The sequence below is a fragment of the Dipodomys spectabilis genome, unplaced genomic scaffold (assembly GCF_019054845.1).
Source record: "Dipodomys spectabilis isolate Male_0828 unplaced genomic scaffold, ASM1905484v1 ptg000024l, whole genome shotgun sequence".
Classification (NCBI taxonomy): domain Eukaryota; kingdom Metazoa; phylum Chordata; class Mammalia; order Rodentia; family Heteromyidae; genus Dipodomys; species Dipodomys spectabilis.
Window position 1 is genome coordinate 22701697 of NW_024870701.1, and position 14026 is coordinate 22715722.

The following is a 14026-nucleotide window of genomic DNA, read 5'->3' on the forward strand; positions in this document are numbered from 1 at the left end:
GCTGGTATGGAAGGGACTTTGAGCTTTGAATGATAAGCCAGCATGACGTATCTTAGATATGTCATGATGCAAGGGAGGGTTTGGAATCTTGTTTGTAGTCACACATCACTTAACCATAGGGACATGGTCTGAGAACCACATCGGAGGATGCTTATACATACATACCTGAATGGTATATGTTAGTCACACAAGATCTCTGGATACAATCTAGAGATAGGATAACTGTGAGAGGAAAGAGGTCATGGCCAGACCAATGTGACATCTGTTTTACAGTAGACATTAAAAAAAAAAAAACTAGTGTAGTAAATATACAAACTGGTGTTTAGTAAATGACTATCACTCGCCTTATCAATTACTGTGTGCCACATGAAGCTGTATGTGCTGTACGTATATGTGGCTGGCAGTGCAGTTCATTTGTTTACACTATGACACCTTAAACACAGGGGTAATGTATGCACTACATCATCGCAATAGCTGCAGCGTCACCAAATGATGGAAAACTGTCAGCTCTGTGATAATCTTATGGGACCAGCATCAGATACAAAGCGTATCATAGACAGAAGTCGTATTACTCAGCATACTACTGTAGGCGAACTCAACTGTGTATCTGACACAGGAGTGTGTGCTCCTGGGCAAATTATTTACTTTCTAGAGCTTCATTTAAACATCTGGCAGGATCTTCTGTATTCTAGGATTTATAGTCATTTAAGGATTAAGTGGCTATAAAGTAATGTCTATAAAGGGCCTGGTGTAGGGCACTGTTCACATTTACCGTCTTCTTACTGCAAGTGTGCTCTTTCCTTGACGTCATAGAGGAACATAGGCAATCAGTGGACTGCCAAAGCCAGGGCTCAACTGGTTCAACCTGAAAACATAAAGACTGGCCTGTTAGTACCATAGAGATCTTTTCCCAGGAGCTAAGAGCCAAGGCTCATGCTGTTGTAGTGTGTTGTGTTATTTGTTCCCGGGGGAGACAGTGTTTTTGTAACTAGGGCTGGAACTGTTGGTTACTGTGCCCAACTCAGGCCTCAGAAATTTGATTCTGCCTCTTTCCCTATCATGGAAATCCCATATGCTTAGTTTTGTGTTCAGCTCAATCAACCCAGCCTGACCAAGCTGCAGAATATGCAGGAGCCAATAAAGCAGTTAGAAGGAGCCAGCCTTGCCTTTGCAGGACTTTTGATGATCAAGTAGTAAAGACAGGTGTTCAGTACCTGGACATGTCAGACCAGAATGAGTCATGGAATTCTCCTGATGCCACCCCAAATAAAAATGGGAACACTCAGGAAGAAAAAAATGACAGTATTAAGCCTGGAATTCCTGATTTAAAACCCAGTGTCATTTCCTTTTCCAGGATGAACTAGGAACAAGAAGACTATAGGTAAATAATAGCAAAAAAAAGACATGTCAGCAGGTACACATTAAACCCATTGTGTGTGTTTCTGATTTGCCTGGAGAAGGAGGAGGTGGCTTTCAAAGTGCCTTCCAACCCCATTCCTCCGGGCTTTACTTGAGATCTGAGAAGAAAAAAGAGAAGCACTTAGCCAAATGTGAGCTTGGGTGACACAGACTATGGGACTAAATCAAATTGAACAAAAAGTGTGAGCACTTACTAAAGTGATCCAGGTAATTATTATCTCATTTAATCGTCAATTACTTCTTCAAACAGCCCTTGAGGTAGGATTATTACCCAATTTCCAAATGAGACTTGAATAGATTAAAAATGTCTCCCAGAAAATGGTTACTAAGTGGGAACTAGAGGCTAAGTCATCTAATCCTGAGACATCCATTCTGAGATACTGTTATTTTTCTCAGGGTATGGATGCTCTCTGTTTCCATTTCTCTGTACGCTCACTGGGCTTTGCACTGTATGAAAACTCATTTAAAACAGAGCCCTTTTCCTTCACAGAGTGCCTGATTTGCTGGGCAAGATAGGTAATTTAATGTAATATTGAAATGCAGTTTGTCAAATGTTTTGATGATGGAGTACCTAAGGAAGTATGTTTGTGTGTGTGTGTGTGTGTGTGTGTGTGTGTGAGACAAGTGTGTGCAAGGGAAAGTGGGATGAAAAAAGTAAGTTCAGCCAGTCTCTCTGAAGGAGGTGAAATGAGACCCAGTTCTTGAAAGGTAGCTTAGAAAAAACTGAATGGAGAAAGGAAAAAGGGCCTTCAGGAAGAAGAACTACCTCCTGGGGAGCCATTTTCAATAAATGTGCATCAGGACATCTCTTAAGATGTTGCTGAAGGGTGTGGTGAATGAAGGAGTCATGGATTGCTGCACAGAGGAGACAAAATGTCATCTAGAATTAGCACACAGGTGTTTGGTACCCAAAGAAACCACCAAATAAGAACTTAATCCTTTGCTATATATGGCTGATGTATTTGGAGTGGCAGAGAACTGCGGCACATGGCTTTTTGCCTTGGCTGAATGAGAAGTGAGTACTGGCTGGGAACTTGATCCATTTACTAGTGTTTATGGAACATTTGTTCCAGGTATTTCTTCAGGAGGAAGCATTTTAAGAAGCATCATTCAGAGCCATTGGCACCTGAGTCAAATGATATCCAGCTTAACCTTGACACAGGCTTTCATTCAACATCTACTGAATTAAGACTTTAGATTGTCTCTCTATGTATTGCAAACTGTGTTGGGCTCTGATGTTACTAGGATGAGCCAAATAAACATAGATCTTACTCCTATAGGCTTATAGTTTAGTAGGATTTAAAACTAAGAGAGGTACAACTATTCAACTATGTAGTAAGTGCCAAGAAAGATGCATTGTATATTCCAAAGGCACCAAATGGGGAGTCCTGAGTTGGTTTATGAAGCTCAGAGAAGAAACATATGACCTCATCCTGTGAAGTATTAAGTCAAAAGGACAGGGGAAGGATTCCAAGTGTGTACAAAGTTTAAAAAAAAAGCCACTTGTGACTCTTGAGCAGAAATAAAGGACACACAGTCAACTACTATGATGTCAAGATCAGACAGGTTCTTGTAAGAGTCTGTTAAGGAATTGTTATGACTATAGGCTAATGTAATGAGCTTAGGTTAAAAATACAGTTTGCTTTTCTCTATAATCAGGTACTATCATACTCCGTTCTTTAATACCATGGGACATTTCCCAGAATCAGAAATTCCTGATGTCTATGGCTGGGGTGTAGTTTAACGTAGAGCACCTACTTAGCATGCATAAGGCCTTAGGTCCGATACTCAGGGGGAAAAAAAAATATTTTTTTGTCAACTAGAAAAATTAACAATTTTCAGGTCTGTTGCTACAATAAAAAAAATGTAAAGAGTCTCACACCTTTCAATAATACATGTTCTCAAAGGTCACAGCTTTTCAGCAACAAATAGGCAGGACTGGAGAACGGTAAGACAGGAGAACTGCCATTGACTTCTGGGTGGAGACATTTCTTATGGGAGTTCTAGGATAGACATGAAAACTTGTGGTTACAAGGCACACTGTGGATTTTAGTTATTCAAATCTTCAAAGAATCCAGCAGAATAATCTTTTTATTCCAGCAAACAGTAGTAGATTCATGCCTCCTGTCAGTGTTCTTGTAAATGCTTAGCATCCCATTCATTTTTCATTAAAGCTCTGATTTGTAAAGTTTCCTGTGGTGTACACACTCCCACCATGGCTGATTTTCAAGCCACTGACTTGATTTCACTGAACATGGAGTTGGGGAAGTGATACACAGGGTGAACTCTCAGGAGCCCACAGGGACTGGCTTCAGCATAGCATTGTTTCTGTTCACTAGAGCTGAGATAAGCCCTGGTAGCAGCAATAGCCCCGAGAGGAGGCTTCTGTTGGCTCCTTGATGGATGGAAAGGGTTATCAAAGGGAGACTGATACTTCCTCTGTAGGGCAGTGCTTCTAGTGCGTAACTTTCCCCTTGTTAGCACATGAATAAGAAGAATCCAACTGGAGACCTGAGGCAGGGAAATACTCAAAACAAGATAAAAGCAGCAGTATCATGGAATTATTTATAATGACAGTAAAATAAGAATTTTAGAAAGCTTCCTGGCATCTACCAGAGGAGGAAGTAGAACTTTAGTAGAATAGAAGCCCAGTGTTAACACCAAGGAGCAAGCTGGGGTGAAAATACACCAGAATCAGCTGAATGAGAAGAAACAACATCAAGAAAGATGCAGGACTACAACACATGCAGCAGCAAAATTAATAATCTACAGTGAGCTTAATAAAAACAAAAAGGCATGGAAAATAGAATTAAATTGGTTTTATGGAGGACAGATTAGAATATGCTGTCGTATAGGGCAAAGGAAAGAAAACCAGTGAGAGATAGAAATAATAGAAACAGAACAGAGAGGAGAATTCTAAACTGAGAATTGTAAGAAAAACTCAGAAGCCAGAGTCATCCATTGAATGGAAGAAACAACAGAAGGAATAATCATAGAGAACATTTCTGAGTTGGAAAAGACCTCCATGTTGTAGATTTGTAACATTCCAGGAAAATTAAGAGGAGACATATCTACAACACATTCAATGTTTTCATTGGTACATTTCTAAGATAAAGAGAAAGGGAATATGCAATTACAAAAGGTGTAAAGCAAGTTGTCTACAAGGGGAATCTACCAGCCAGCAGCCATCTTCTTTTGCGTGCCCTTAGAATATATCACCTCAAGATTTGAGGCAAGACTCCGGTAAAGAAGGAAAAAAAGTGTTTGATATTGTGGGAACTTCCACAGTAGGGAGTAGAATGTCAGCTAAAGAGGAAGAGTTGGATGCCCAGGAGTGAGGGAGACTAAGGTAATGGAAAGCAAGACAAATGAGAGAGGAGATTCTCCCTGGCTTTGTGATTGCTTGTCTTTAGCATTCTGTGAGGCATATGTGTTGTTGTCTTAAAATTCGTTTTTAAATAAACTTTGAATTTAAGTACCAAGGAAACTTATAGTCTAATATGGGGGTGGTGAGGAGGACCTCACTCTTTTCATTTGATTGATGACACTACACTGACCAAAGTCTTATGTGGACATAATGAGGCACAGAAGTTGCATCTTTTGACTTTTGTTGACTATGCCAAGGGCTTTGACTGTTTCCACCATGTTGTCCCTTTGGAAATCAGCAGGATGACAGTGGCCTACATGTGGATAGTGTCCTAGGAGCTAAGCAGGTAGGGAGGCAGATGTTGCTTGGGAGACCAGCTTGAATTGTTTATATTTTTCAATTTTTAATTCAGTCAGTCAACATTTCCTGGGCAACTGTTACATGTTGGTGGCTATGCTCAGCATTAAGACAGCACAGATGGACCCAAATGTAACTGATGCCTATTTCTCAATAAACTTAGAGTACCTTTATAAGAGGAAAATACTTTGACATATAGGGTAGCAGTGCCCTGCGGCCAAAGCACTGTGCAGGGGAAATCAGATGGACTGGAAAGTCTAAGACACTAGTTCTCCAATTCCAGCACATCAGAAGCACGTGGAAGCCTTAAGAAGTCAGTGTGCTCGGCTCATTTCTGAAGCTCTGATCAGTCATTAAAACTTGAGAAATTGCCTTTCCATCAAGCTCCAGGATCAGCAAGAAGTCCTCTGGGCAGCAGATAGAGTATGTATTTTAGACTAGGAAAAACAATCTTGCATTGTACAGATTTGGAGGACACAAGGGAATACACTATTTGAGTCTACCTTGAATTTGAGCTATATCTAAATACACAGGATTGCTCTGGCCACTTGGAGCAATAATGGCATATTCAAACAATTCCCCCATAGGTATATGCAGTGTTGAGTATGAAAGGTACTTGGATTTCACTCCATTTGTTGTTGAGGAAAATGTGGGGTATGGAACTCAGTGGCCTCATGTAGTACCTCATTTCTTGGCCAGAAGAGAGCCAAGAGTAGAGACCAAATTTTCAAACTCATGTTTGGTGTTCTTCCCAAGAACTCTGCTCTTTCCTTGCTCTGCTGCTTTCTTGGGGCCTAGTTACTTCCCAAACAGGTTTTACTGTTTATTTCCCCTGCCTGCTCCCAAGCTCTGTTAACACAGCCACACAAGAGTTAGCTCTGGTTGCAGTTAACTTTGGAGAGTTAACTTTGGAGGCTGGAGCCAAGTACAGAGTGTCCATTGTGCGCCACCCTCTCTGAAGGAGTCATTGACTGCCAGAATGTGACAAGGCAAAATATTTCTACCTTGCCTGGGCTCTGAACTCTGTGAGCATGTGAGTGGTCTGTATGCTCGCATGTGTGTGCTGGCAGGGAGCAACATAGGAGGACTGGCAATTGTCTCTCAGCTCACCAAAAAATTGAACTGTCAGGCAGGCATGTAGGTGGGTGTGGGCTGGAGAGGCTAAAGGAGAAGAGAAACCCCGTGTACATCTGAAGTCAACAGACAGGTTAGTTTTCTTTGCTTTTGAAGGTTTATTTTTCTACAATAAGGGGCTCATGTGAATCCAGGGGCTGGATTATTATCTGTAGGATAGTCAGATAATTTAGCCAGAGTTTCCTGGGTAAGTGGGGTTATGGTTAGGGTACTTCAAGCCATAGAACTTTGAATCGTTGTTGGATTGAATTCCTTTTCATTCAGAAAGAACTTCTTGAAACCTTGCAAGTATCCAATCCAGCTCTGGTCCAGAAGTGAATGTACGCATTATTCAACCACAGTTGGCCTCAGCCTGAGAATGAATTGCAGTTGAGTTACACAAGTAAGATTTGTGTGCTCAGAACAGCCAGAAGACAATACGAGACTGGTATTTAGTGGGAAACTCTACAGATGAGTGCAGTGTAAGTCATACCAGGGAATGGATGCGGTACCCACAGTTTGTAAAAATGTCACTATAGAGAAGTGAAGACTTGGGCAGGACCTAGAAATATGGCAAAGCTCGAGGTCTGTTTAGCTGCTCATTTGTTCATTCCTTTCTTCATGCAATAAACATTTAGAAGGTTCTAGTGAATACCAGGCATTGCATATCCATGCAAGAAAAGAGGGGTAAGAACCAATTTTGTAAAAAAAAAAAATACATCAATGTAAAAAATTCTGTGCAAGTAACGACGTTTGTGGATACAGATTTGACTTGGTTAGACAGAGCCATTTGGTGACTGATAAGGCCTGAGACTGGACTCAAACATGAGACTAATATGGAAAGTCTAAACTAGAAATGACGTGTTCTGAAAGATTGAGAGTACTTGAAATACTGTTACAGTAAATTCCCATTACTCTCAGCATAAATCAAAATACAATCAGAATAAAATTGTAGCAACAGCCTGAATTTTCTTATGCCCCCCACCCCTATTTCATTTAATATCAGGTTCTTCTAATTCTGGCAAATGCTGTGAACGTTGGTTTGTTAATTATCATCATCATCATCAGTAGTAGTAGTAGATGTAGTAATAGTAACACTAGGGATTGAACGCAGGGCCTTGCACTTCTTAGGGAAGTGCTGTATCACTTGAGCTCTTCCTCTCCCCAGTCTACTAGCTTTGGTTATTATTTAGAGAAGATCTCATACTTTTTGCCTGGACTGGCCTTGTATCATCCCAAGTAGCTAGGATTATAGACATGCACCACCATGCCAAACTCCAGCAAAACTTAGATAGTGCCTGTTCACTGGTGCCATCATTTCTTCAATGGCTTCTCAGTACCTGTAAGATACTATCCAGACGCATTGGCGTGGATGATCCACAATCTGGCTGAAAGCTTTTATTTGTACCATGCCTCTTACCAATACTACCCTCCTTAGCCACACATCAGCTGGCTCTTTTCTGAGCACAATGCTGTATTTGCTCCTGGCAAATTCCTTGCCTTGTGCTGTTCCTTCTGCTACCATATCATCCTTCTTTCTATTCTACCTAAGAAAAGCCCATGATCCAAGCCAGATCATGTGTTTCTTCTTGTAGCTTTCTGATGACCTATGCTTTCTCAAATGAAATGCACATTTTATTTTCCTTTGCTACGGTATACATAAAATTCTGCTGTTTGCAGTTGTTTTTCAAATCCTTCTTCAACAGTGTAACTAAACATTCGGTGTTTTTAGGATCTTGACCTGAGGAGAATGGCAAAAGATTATAGAATTAAATTTTTATTTTTTGTGGCTCTTATACAATTCAAGTTTTAAATTTTAGAACTTCATCTTCTACATTTGAGTAATTACTGATTTTATAAAGTCAGATATACAAAACTGAAGTAAACCATTTTTAAGTGAAAGAGTCTTAATATTCATACCCCCATCTGTTTACCTACAATTTCACTTGTTTTTCTCTTATCAGCATGTACATTGCTTCACTCTGGTTTGAAGATTCAGATGGATTCTCTTAAGAAATCTGTGCCTCACCTTTTGCCCAGACCTAGGATAGCTTTGTAAGTTAGTGATTAGGAAATAAAAAGATAATGTTGATAATTCCTGCCAAAAGGAATAAACATTGACCATCACTACTTGCAATATGCAGGAATCTGGGCTCCAGACTGAGAAAGACGGACTCGGCCCTCTTCCTTGACAAGCAGAAAGACATGTCTTAAGACATCATGGTACCCCCAACAACTAATATGGTATCTGCCACTAGAAAAAGGGCCCCAGTGACAATTGACTTGAATATGACTTCCAGATATTTAAGAGTTGGACAAGCACTCAGATTGCACAGATGAGATACAGATCTAATAAACAAGAGAAATAGCCAGAATCATCCAAGCTATTTGCCACTCCCATCCTAAGAGGGACTTTATCCTTACTATATCAGGAGTCACAAGTAGCTATTGAACTGCAGCAAAAATCTTCACCCTCTCACTAGGCAGCTTCCTCCTTTCTGGAATAAAGACGTTTGTTGGATTTCCCCAAAGTGGAAGCACTTGTAAATTGTCCATTTTTCAGAGCTGAGCACTTTCCAGGAGCCAGCTATGCTCCTCGCCTTTCTGGGAAACAGGATCCTTGGGGAAGACATAGCTGCCTTCCTGTATGGTTTCCTTTCAGACCACAGGCTGAAGAAATGCTGTTCCCAAGAGAGAAGGGATTTGTTGTGCTCAGACTTCAGCTTTCTCGATCTTGGCTATTCTGAAGGTATCTTTGCTGCCACTCATAGGCACCTTCTGATAGGCATGTTTCCGGGCCAGTTTTTTTTTTTTTTTTTGGGTCTGGTTGTTTAGCCTGAACTCTTGGCCTGGGCGCTGTCCCTCAGCTCTTCAGCTCAAGGCTAGCGCTCTACCATTTGAGCCACAGCGCCACTTCCGGCTTTTTTCGTTTTGCTTATGTGGTGCTGAGGAATCGAACCCAGGGCCTCTGGCATGCAAGGCAAGCGCTCTACCACTGAGCCACCTTCCCAGCCCCCCTGGCCAGTTTTTAAAATTGATGCACTCAGAAGTAGAAACCAAAGTTGTATGGTAATATCTTCTACTGGAACCAGCAAAAACACTTGGAGACCAAAGGCTTGAGAGAGATCTGACCTGTAGCCTGACGCAGGGAGGGGGACATATCGGGTCTGGGTATAGCCTCAAAGGCTCTTGAGTTTTGCTTAAGGATTGGTGGTTGGGATTCCTTTTGATCTTTGAAATTTTAAAATTAGGAATAAGGGACATAAAACGAGTAAGAGGGAAAGATGGTTTAGCTAGTCATGTGGTTGGAAAGTCTGGTTTTTCTCTGTCATCTTAGGGGTTGGGGGTTGGAGAATGAGGGAGAAGATGATCCTTAGGGGGATTGCTAACACTTCCAAGAGCCCATGAAATGTGGCTTCTCTAACCATTTCCTTTTGCTGTTATGTAGCCATAATACCACTTCATGTAAAGAACATGAAAAGGAATTAAAATAATCTACTATGGCTATTTTGAAAATAATTAAATATTTATGTGTGTGTATGTCTGGAAACATTAATTTTTTTAGTATAGGGTATCTCCTTTTGCTCCTTTCTTTTTCTAAGAGCTAATGTCAGCTGTTTAGATTTAGAAAGTTCTGTGTTCTCATACTTTATTTTGGAAGTAAAAAAAGTACTAGTAGAATAGGATGAAGAATGAAGTAATGGGTAGGAAGAGAGAGAGAAGACAGAAATAGAGGGAGAGACAGAGGCAGAGAAGCTGAGAAACAGAAACAGATACCAAGAAGTGCAAACTCAATCCTTTCTGATGAAAAGTTCTAGTTTTACTCACTACTCTCTTATAAGATTTTAGTTCACACCACTCTTCACTGGTGACAGACTACAAACTTTTACCATGTACTCTGTTACATGAATACTGAAATGGAATATGTCAGATTTTGGTGTTGTCCAGGTTTGATTATTTCAGTGGGCAGTTCGTCTTTTCCTTTATAGCAGGCAGAGGGCTCCTTTTGTTTTTACAGAAATGTCTCCACCGATATTAAGCAGTGTTAAGCAGCTTACTAGAGTCTCACCTCTTTTACTCTGCCTTACCCACTCTCCGAATAAAGCTAAAGCAGAGCTACTAAGCCTCTTTCTGAAACTCTGCAAGTTAGCTGATTCTGTATTAATAATTGTACCTATTTCCCACTGAGATCTTTTTGTTTTCCTTTCTGAGGTCTCTCACCTAAGTTGTGATTTGTGCGAAGCGAGACAAGACTTTATGTAATTGAAGTAGTACACAAAGAAAGGAGACGATAAAGGTTGAGTAAACGTCTTTCTTCTGAAGGAGAGGAGCTTGGTACAGGTGGGAGGGGTGGGGTTGTGTTTCTTTGGCTTTGCAAACTGTTCTTCACCTGGGAGGGGGATGTGGTACACAGAGACACCCAGATGCAGTTCCCACAGACCTGAGCATCAACACTTAGAGTTCCCTTTCGTCATGGTTGGTTTTGCTGGTGACTCAGCTAAATGTGGCTTGGCTGTAAGAAACCTCTAGCTTGGGGAGGGGGAGGGGTAGACAAATGAAGGTGGAAAAGGGCAGAATACATTGTATATACCAAAAAATTAAGAATAAGGAATGGGATGGGTCCCAGGGGGAATGAAAATGTTAAAGGGGGTGACACAGAGCAAGATGCATTCTGTACATAAACTGTTTGGTTAAATGGCCAGAAAATCGATACATATCCTAAAAAATTAAGAAAAGTGAGGGAAGGAATGGGTGGTAAGAGGTGGGTGAGAATGTTGGAAGGGGTGACACCAGGCATGTTGCACTGTAGTCATAAACTGCTTTGTTGAGTGGCAGCTCCTTTGTATAACTACTTAAAGATAATAAAAATATTTTTTTAAAACAAACAAAAAAGAAACCTCTAGCTTGTTTCTGGCTGGAGGACTCACCCTGCTTATCTTTTCCTTGGGCCTGCAGCCATTAAAAAAATGAATAAGAACCCATTACGAAAGACATACCTGTGTTTTCCCCCTTTACTCCAAGTATGATCCAATTTGGAGATGTACAGATTCTGGTGAATTTTTTTTCTTTTGATGCTGTAGATAAGGGGGAAGGGACTTCTGGGACTTAGATTGAGTATCTTTTTAGAGTCATGTTCCTTCCTGTCATAGCTAATCATCTCTCTGCTTCTCAGTTGCAGATCTGATCTCTTCTGAACACCTCACCGTGTCTCCATCCATGGGACTCTGAGCCTAGCCATTGGACTCCTTTGTTCTTGGAATTTTGGGTGTCCTCTCCTTCTGATCTTACCTTTTTCCTTTTTCCCCTTCTCCCTCCTGAGAACTCCTGAAGACAGTGGGGGATTGTCATGGAGTCCAGAGAAATGCTAAGCAGCTCCCGGCAAAGAGGGGGCAGTGAGTCAGAATTCCTGCCAGTCTCCTCAGCCAAACCCTCATCTGTCCCAGGAGAAGCCTTGCTCTCTGCTCCAGGATCTGGGAAGGGCCTCCCAGTGGGCGGAGAGCACATGGAGCCGGAGGAGGAGGATGAACTGGGCTCAGGGCGAGATGTGGACTCCAACTCCAATGCAGACAGTGAGAAATGGGTGGCAGGAGATGGCTTGGAAGAGCAGGAGTTTTCCATCAAGGAGGCAAACTTCACAGAGGGGAGTCTGAAGCTGAAGATTCAGACCACAAAGCGGGCTAAGAAACCCCCAAAGAATCTGGAAAACTATATATGCCCACCTGAGATCAAGATCACCATCAAGCAGTCTGGGGAACAGAAGGTGTCCCGTGCTGGGAAAAATAGCAAAGCTACGAAGGAGGAAGAAAGAAGCCACTCCAAAAAGAAGGTAGGAAGCCCTTGCTTACAGATTTGTTTTTATTTGTTTCTCCATTGTATCCACAACTATTGAAAGTCTACTTAAGCATTTACTTACTTTAGTTTCACCATCCTCCTTGGCGGATTATTTAGGGCTCCAGGGAGAGGAAACACATATATATATATATGTATATATATGCACATATATATATATGCATACTTATAAATGCACGTATATGTATATATATGCATGTATATGCATATATATAATATGATGTATCTTGGTATAATATCCTGTTTATTATTATATTTTCTACTTACCTGGAGATGAAGACGCTACTGCCCTTATAGTTCTGGAGTGTTCCTGTTTATTGTATAGCATCCAGATGGCTGGGTGACCTGAGCGCTAACCAAAATTTGGTTTCTTTTTTTATTTCCTTTGCTTTAACATTTGCACTGATTCTCAAATGTAAGAGTTGGTCAATCAGAGCAGTCAGGACTGCTTATATTTCCTTTTGGGTTAGTCCTTGGTATCACATGTCTCCTTAAAGATAAATCTCTAACCTGACTAAGCCGTGTTCATAGTAACCCAGGTTCTTGCAGGGCCTAGAGATCATCCTGAAAAACCATTGAGAAAAATTAGAAGACTATTCTAAGGAAAACTGGAGAAAGGGCAGGGGATTGGCTTGAATCTTTTTTGGAGACATCACAGATATGTAAGGCCAGATATTACATGATCCTGGTTGGTTGTCATTTTCTTCACAAAAGTCATATATTTGTGTTTAGAGCCATTGGAGGTGGTTAGTGGTGTGTGAAACATGGTTGGAAGTCAACATTTCCATGGTTCGTTGGACTTATTTGGGGATCTTACAATGATCTCTTCCTGGGATGAGTGTAGTACCCTGTTATGGTAGTAGAAGACTGATTGCTTTAGTATGGAAAGATTTTGTCTTGGAGAGCCTTTAGAATTTGAGGATGGCACTAAATGATACCCTTTTATTGACAGAGATATGAGGTTCAAAGTAGTAGTTGTTAATTAGAATCTGTGTCTCTCTCATTTTTGTGTTCTTTTACCATGATGGATTAATTTAAAATGGTAGAGATATAGAAACTTTGTAACCCAGAGATTATAAGGAAATGCAATGTTTTTGCTACCAGTGGTTTTTGGGTCAGTCATTTTTTCCCCTCCTCTTCTCCTACTTTTCTTCTTCCTCCTTTTCCTCCTCTTCCCCTTCTCCTACCCCCTTCTTTTTGATGGTACTGGGTTCTGAACTCAGGGCCTTGCATTTGCTAGGTAAGTGCTCTACCACTTGAGTCATGCTCCCAGTCTTGTGGTATAGTCATTTTAAATAAAACCATTGGAGTCATATTAACTCTTTAATATAGGACTGCGTCTTTCCAAAGACTTTTGACCAGTTTGATGTATTTAAAATCCAAATAAAAGAGCTAGAAGCATCTCTTTAGGGTGACTAACTCCTCACGGTTGGCTCAATAAGCCTGTCCTGGTTTTAAAACTGAAACTATTGTGCCCAAAAATTATGTCAGTTTTGGGAAAACAAGGACAGTTGGTCACACAACTTTAGCATTTTGGGATACAAAGAAATATTTAGAAATTGGCCTGCTTTGCCAGCACATAGAGGTCATGTTTTCTCCTCACTAAACTTTACTGTGATTTCTGGGTTCCCTGTCATACAACCCAGTCAACACTTGTAGACTATTCTGTGGTTCTTGCAAGAAAATGCCACAGTGAAGCATTGCTTTGCAGTTGGGTCTCTTCACCTTTGAGAATGAGTTTTTCTAACTCTGGCCTTGAGCTATACAGTTCTTTCTGTGTTGTTAGGTCTCAGAGGGGTGGGCAGTTTTAAAAACTGTTACTTATAGTTACTGTTTTCCCTCCATCTCCATCACTGACAGGATTTGGGGAACAACACCTGGCTTGGGGGTATGCCAATGCAACTCATTCCTTTGAAAACA

The 14026-nt window shown here is 40.9% G+C and overlaps 1 protein-coding gene across 2 annotated transcripts in view; it reads left to right on the forward strand.

Moving 5' to 3' along the window:
• Positions 1-14026, forward strand: part of Setbp1 (SET binding protein 1) — a 354179-nt gene that overhangs the window by 11772 nt on the left and 328381 nt on the right. For both annotated transcript variants that reach the window (XM_042675182.1, XM_042675183.1), the window contains exon 2: positions 11430-12083. In XM_042675182.1, the coding sequence (XP_042531116.1) occupies positions 11604-12083 (480 nt within the window). In that variant the 5' untranslated portion in view covers positions 11430-11603. The remainder of the gene's footprint in view (positions 1-11429; positions 12084-14026) is intronic.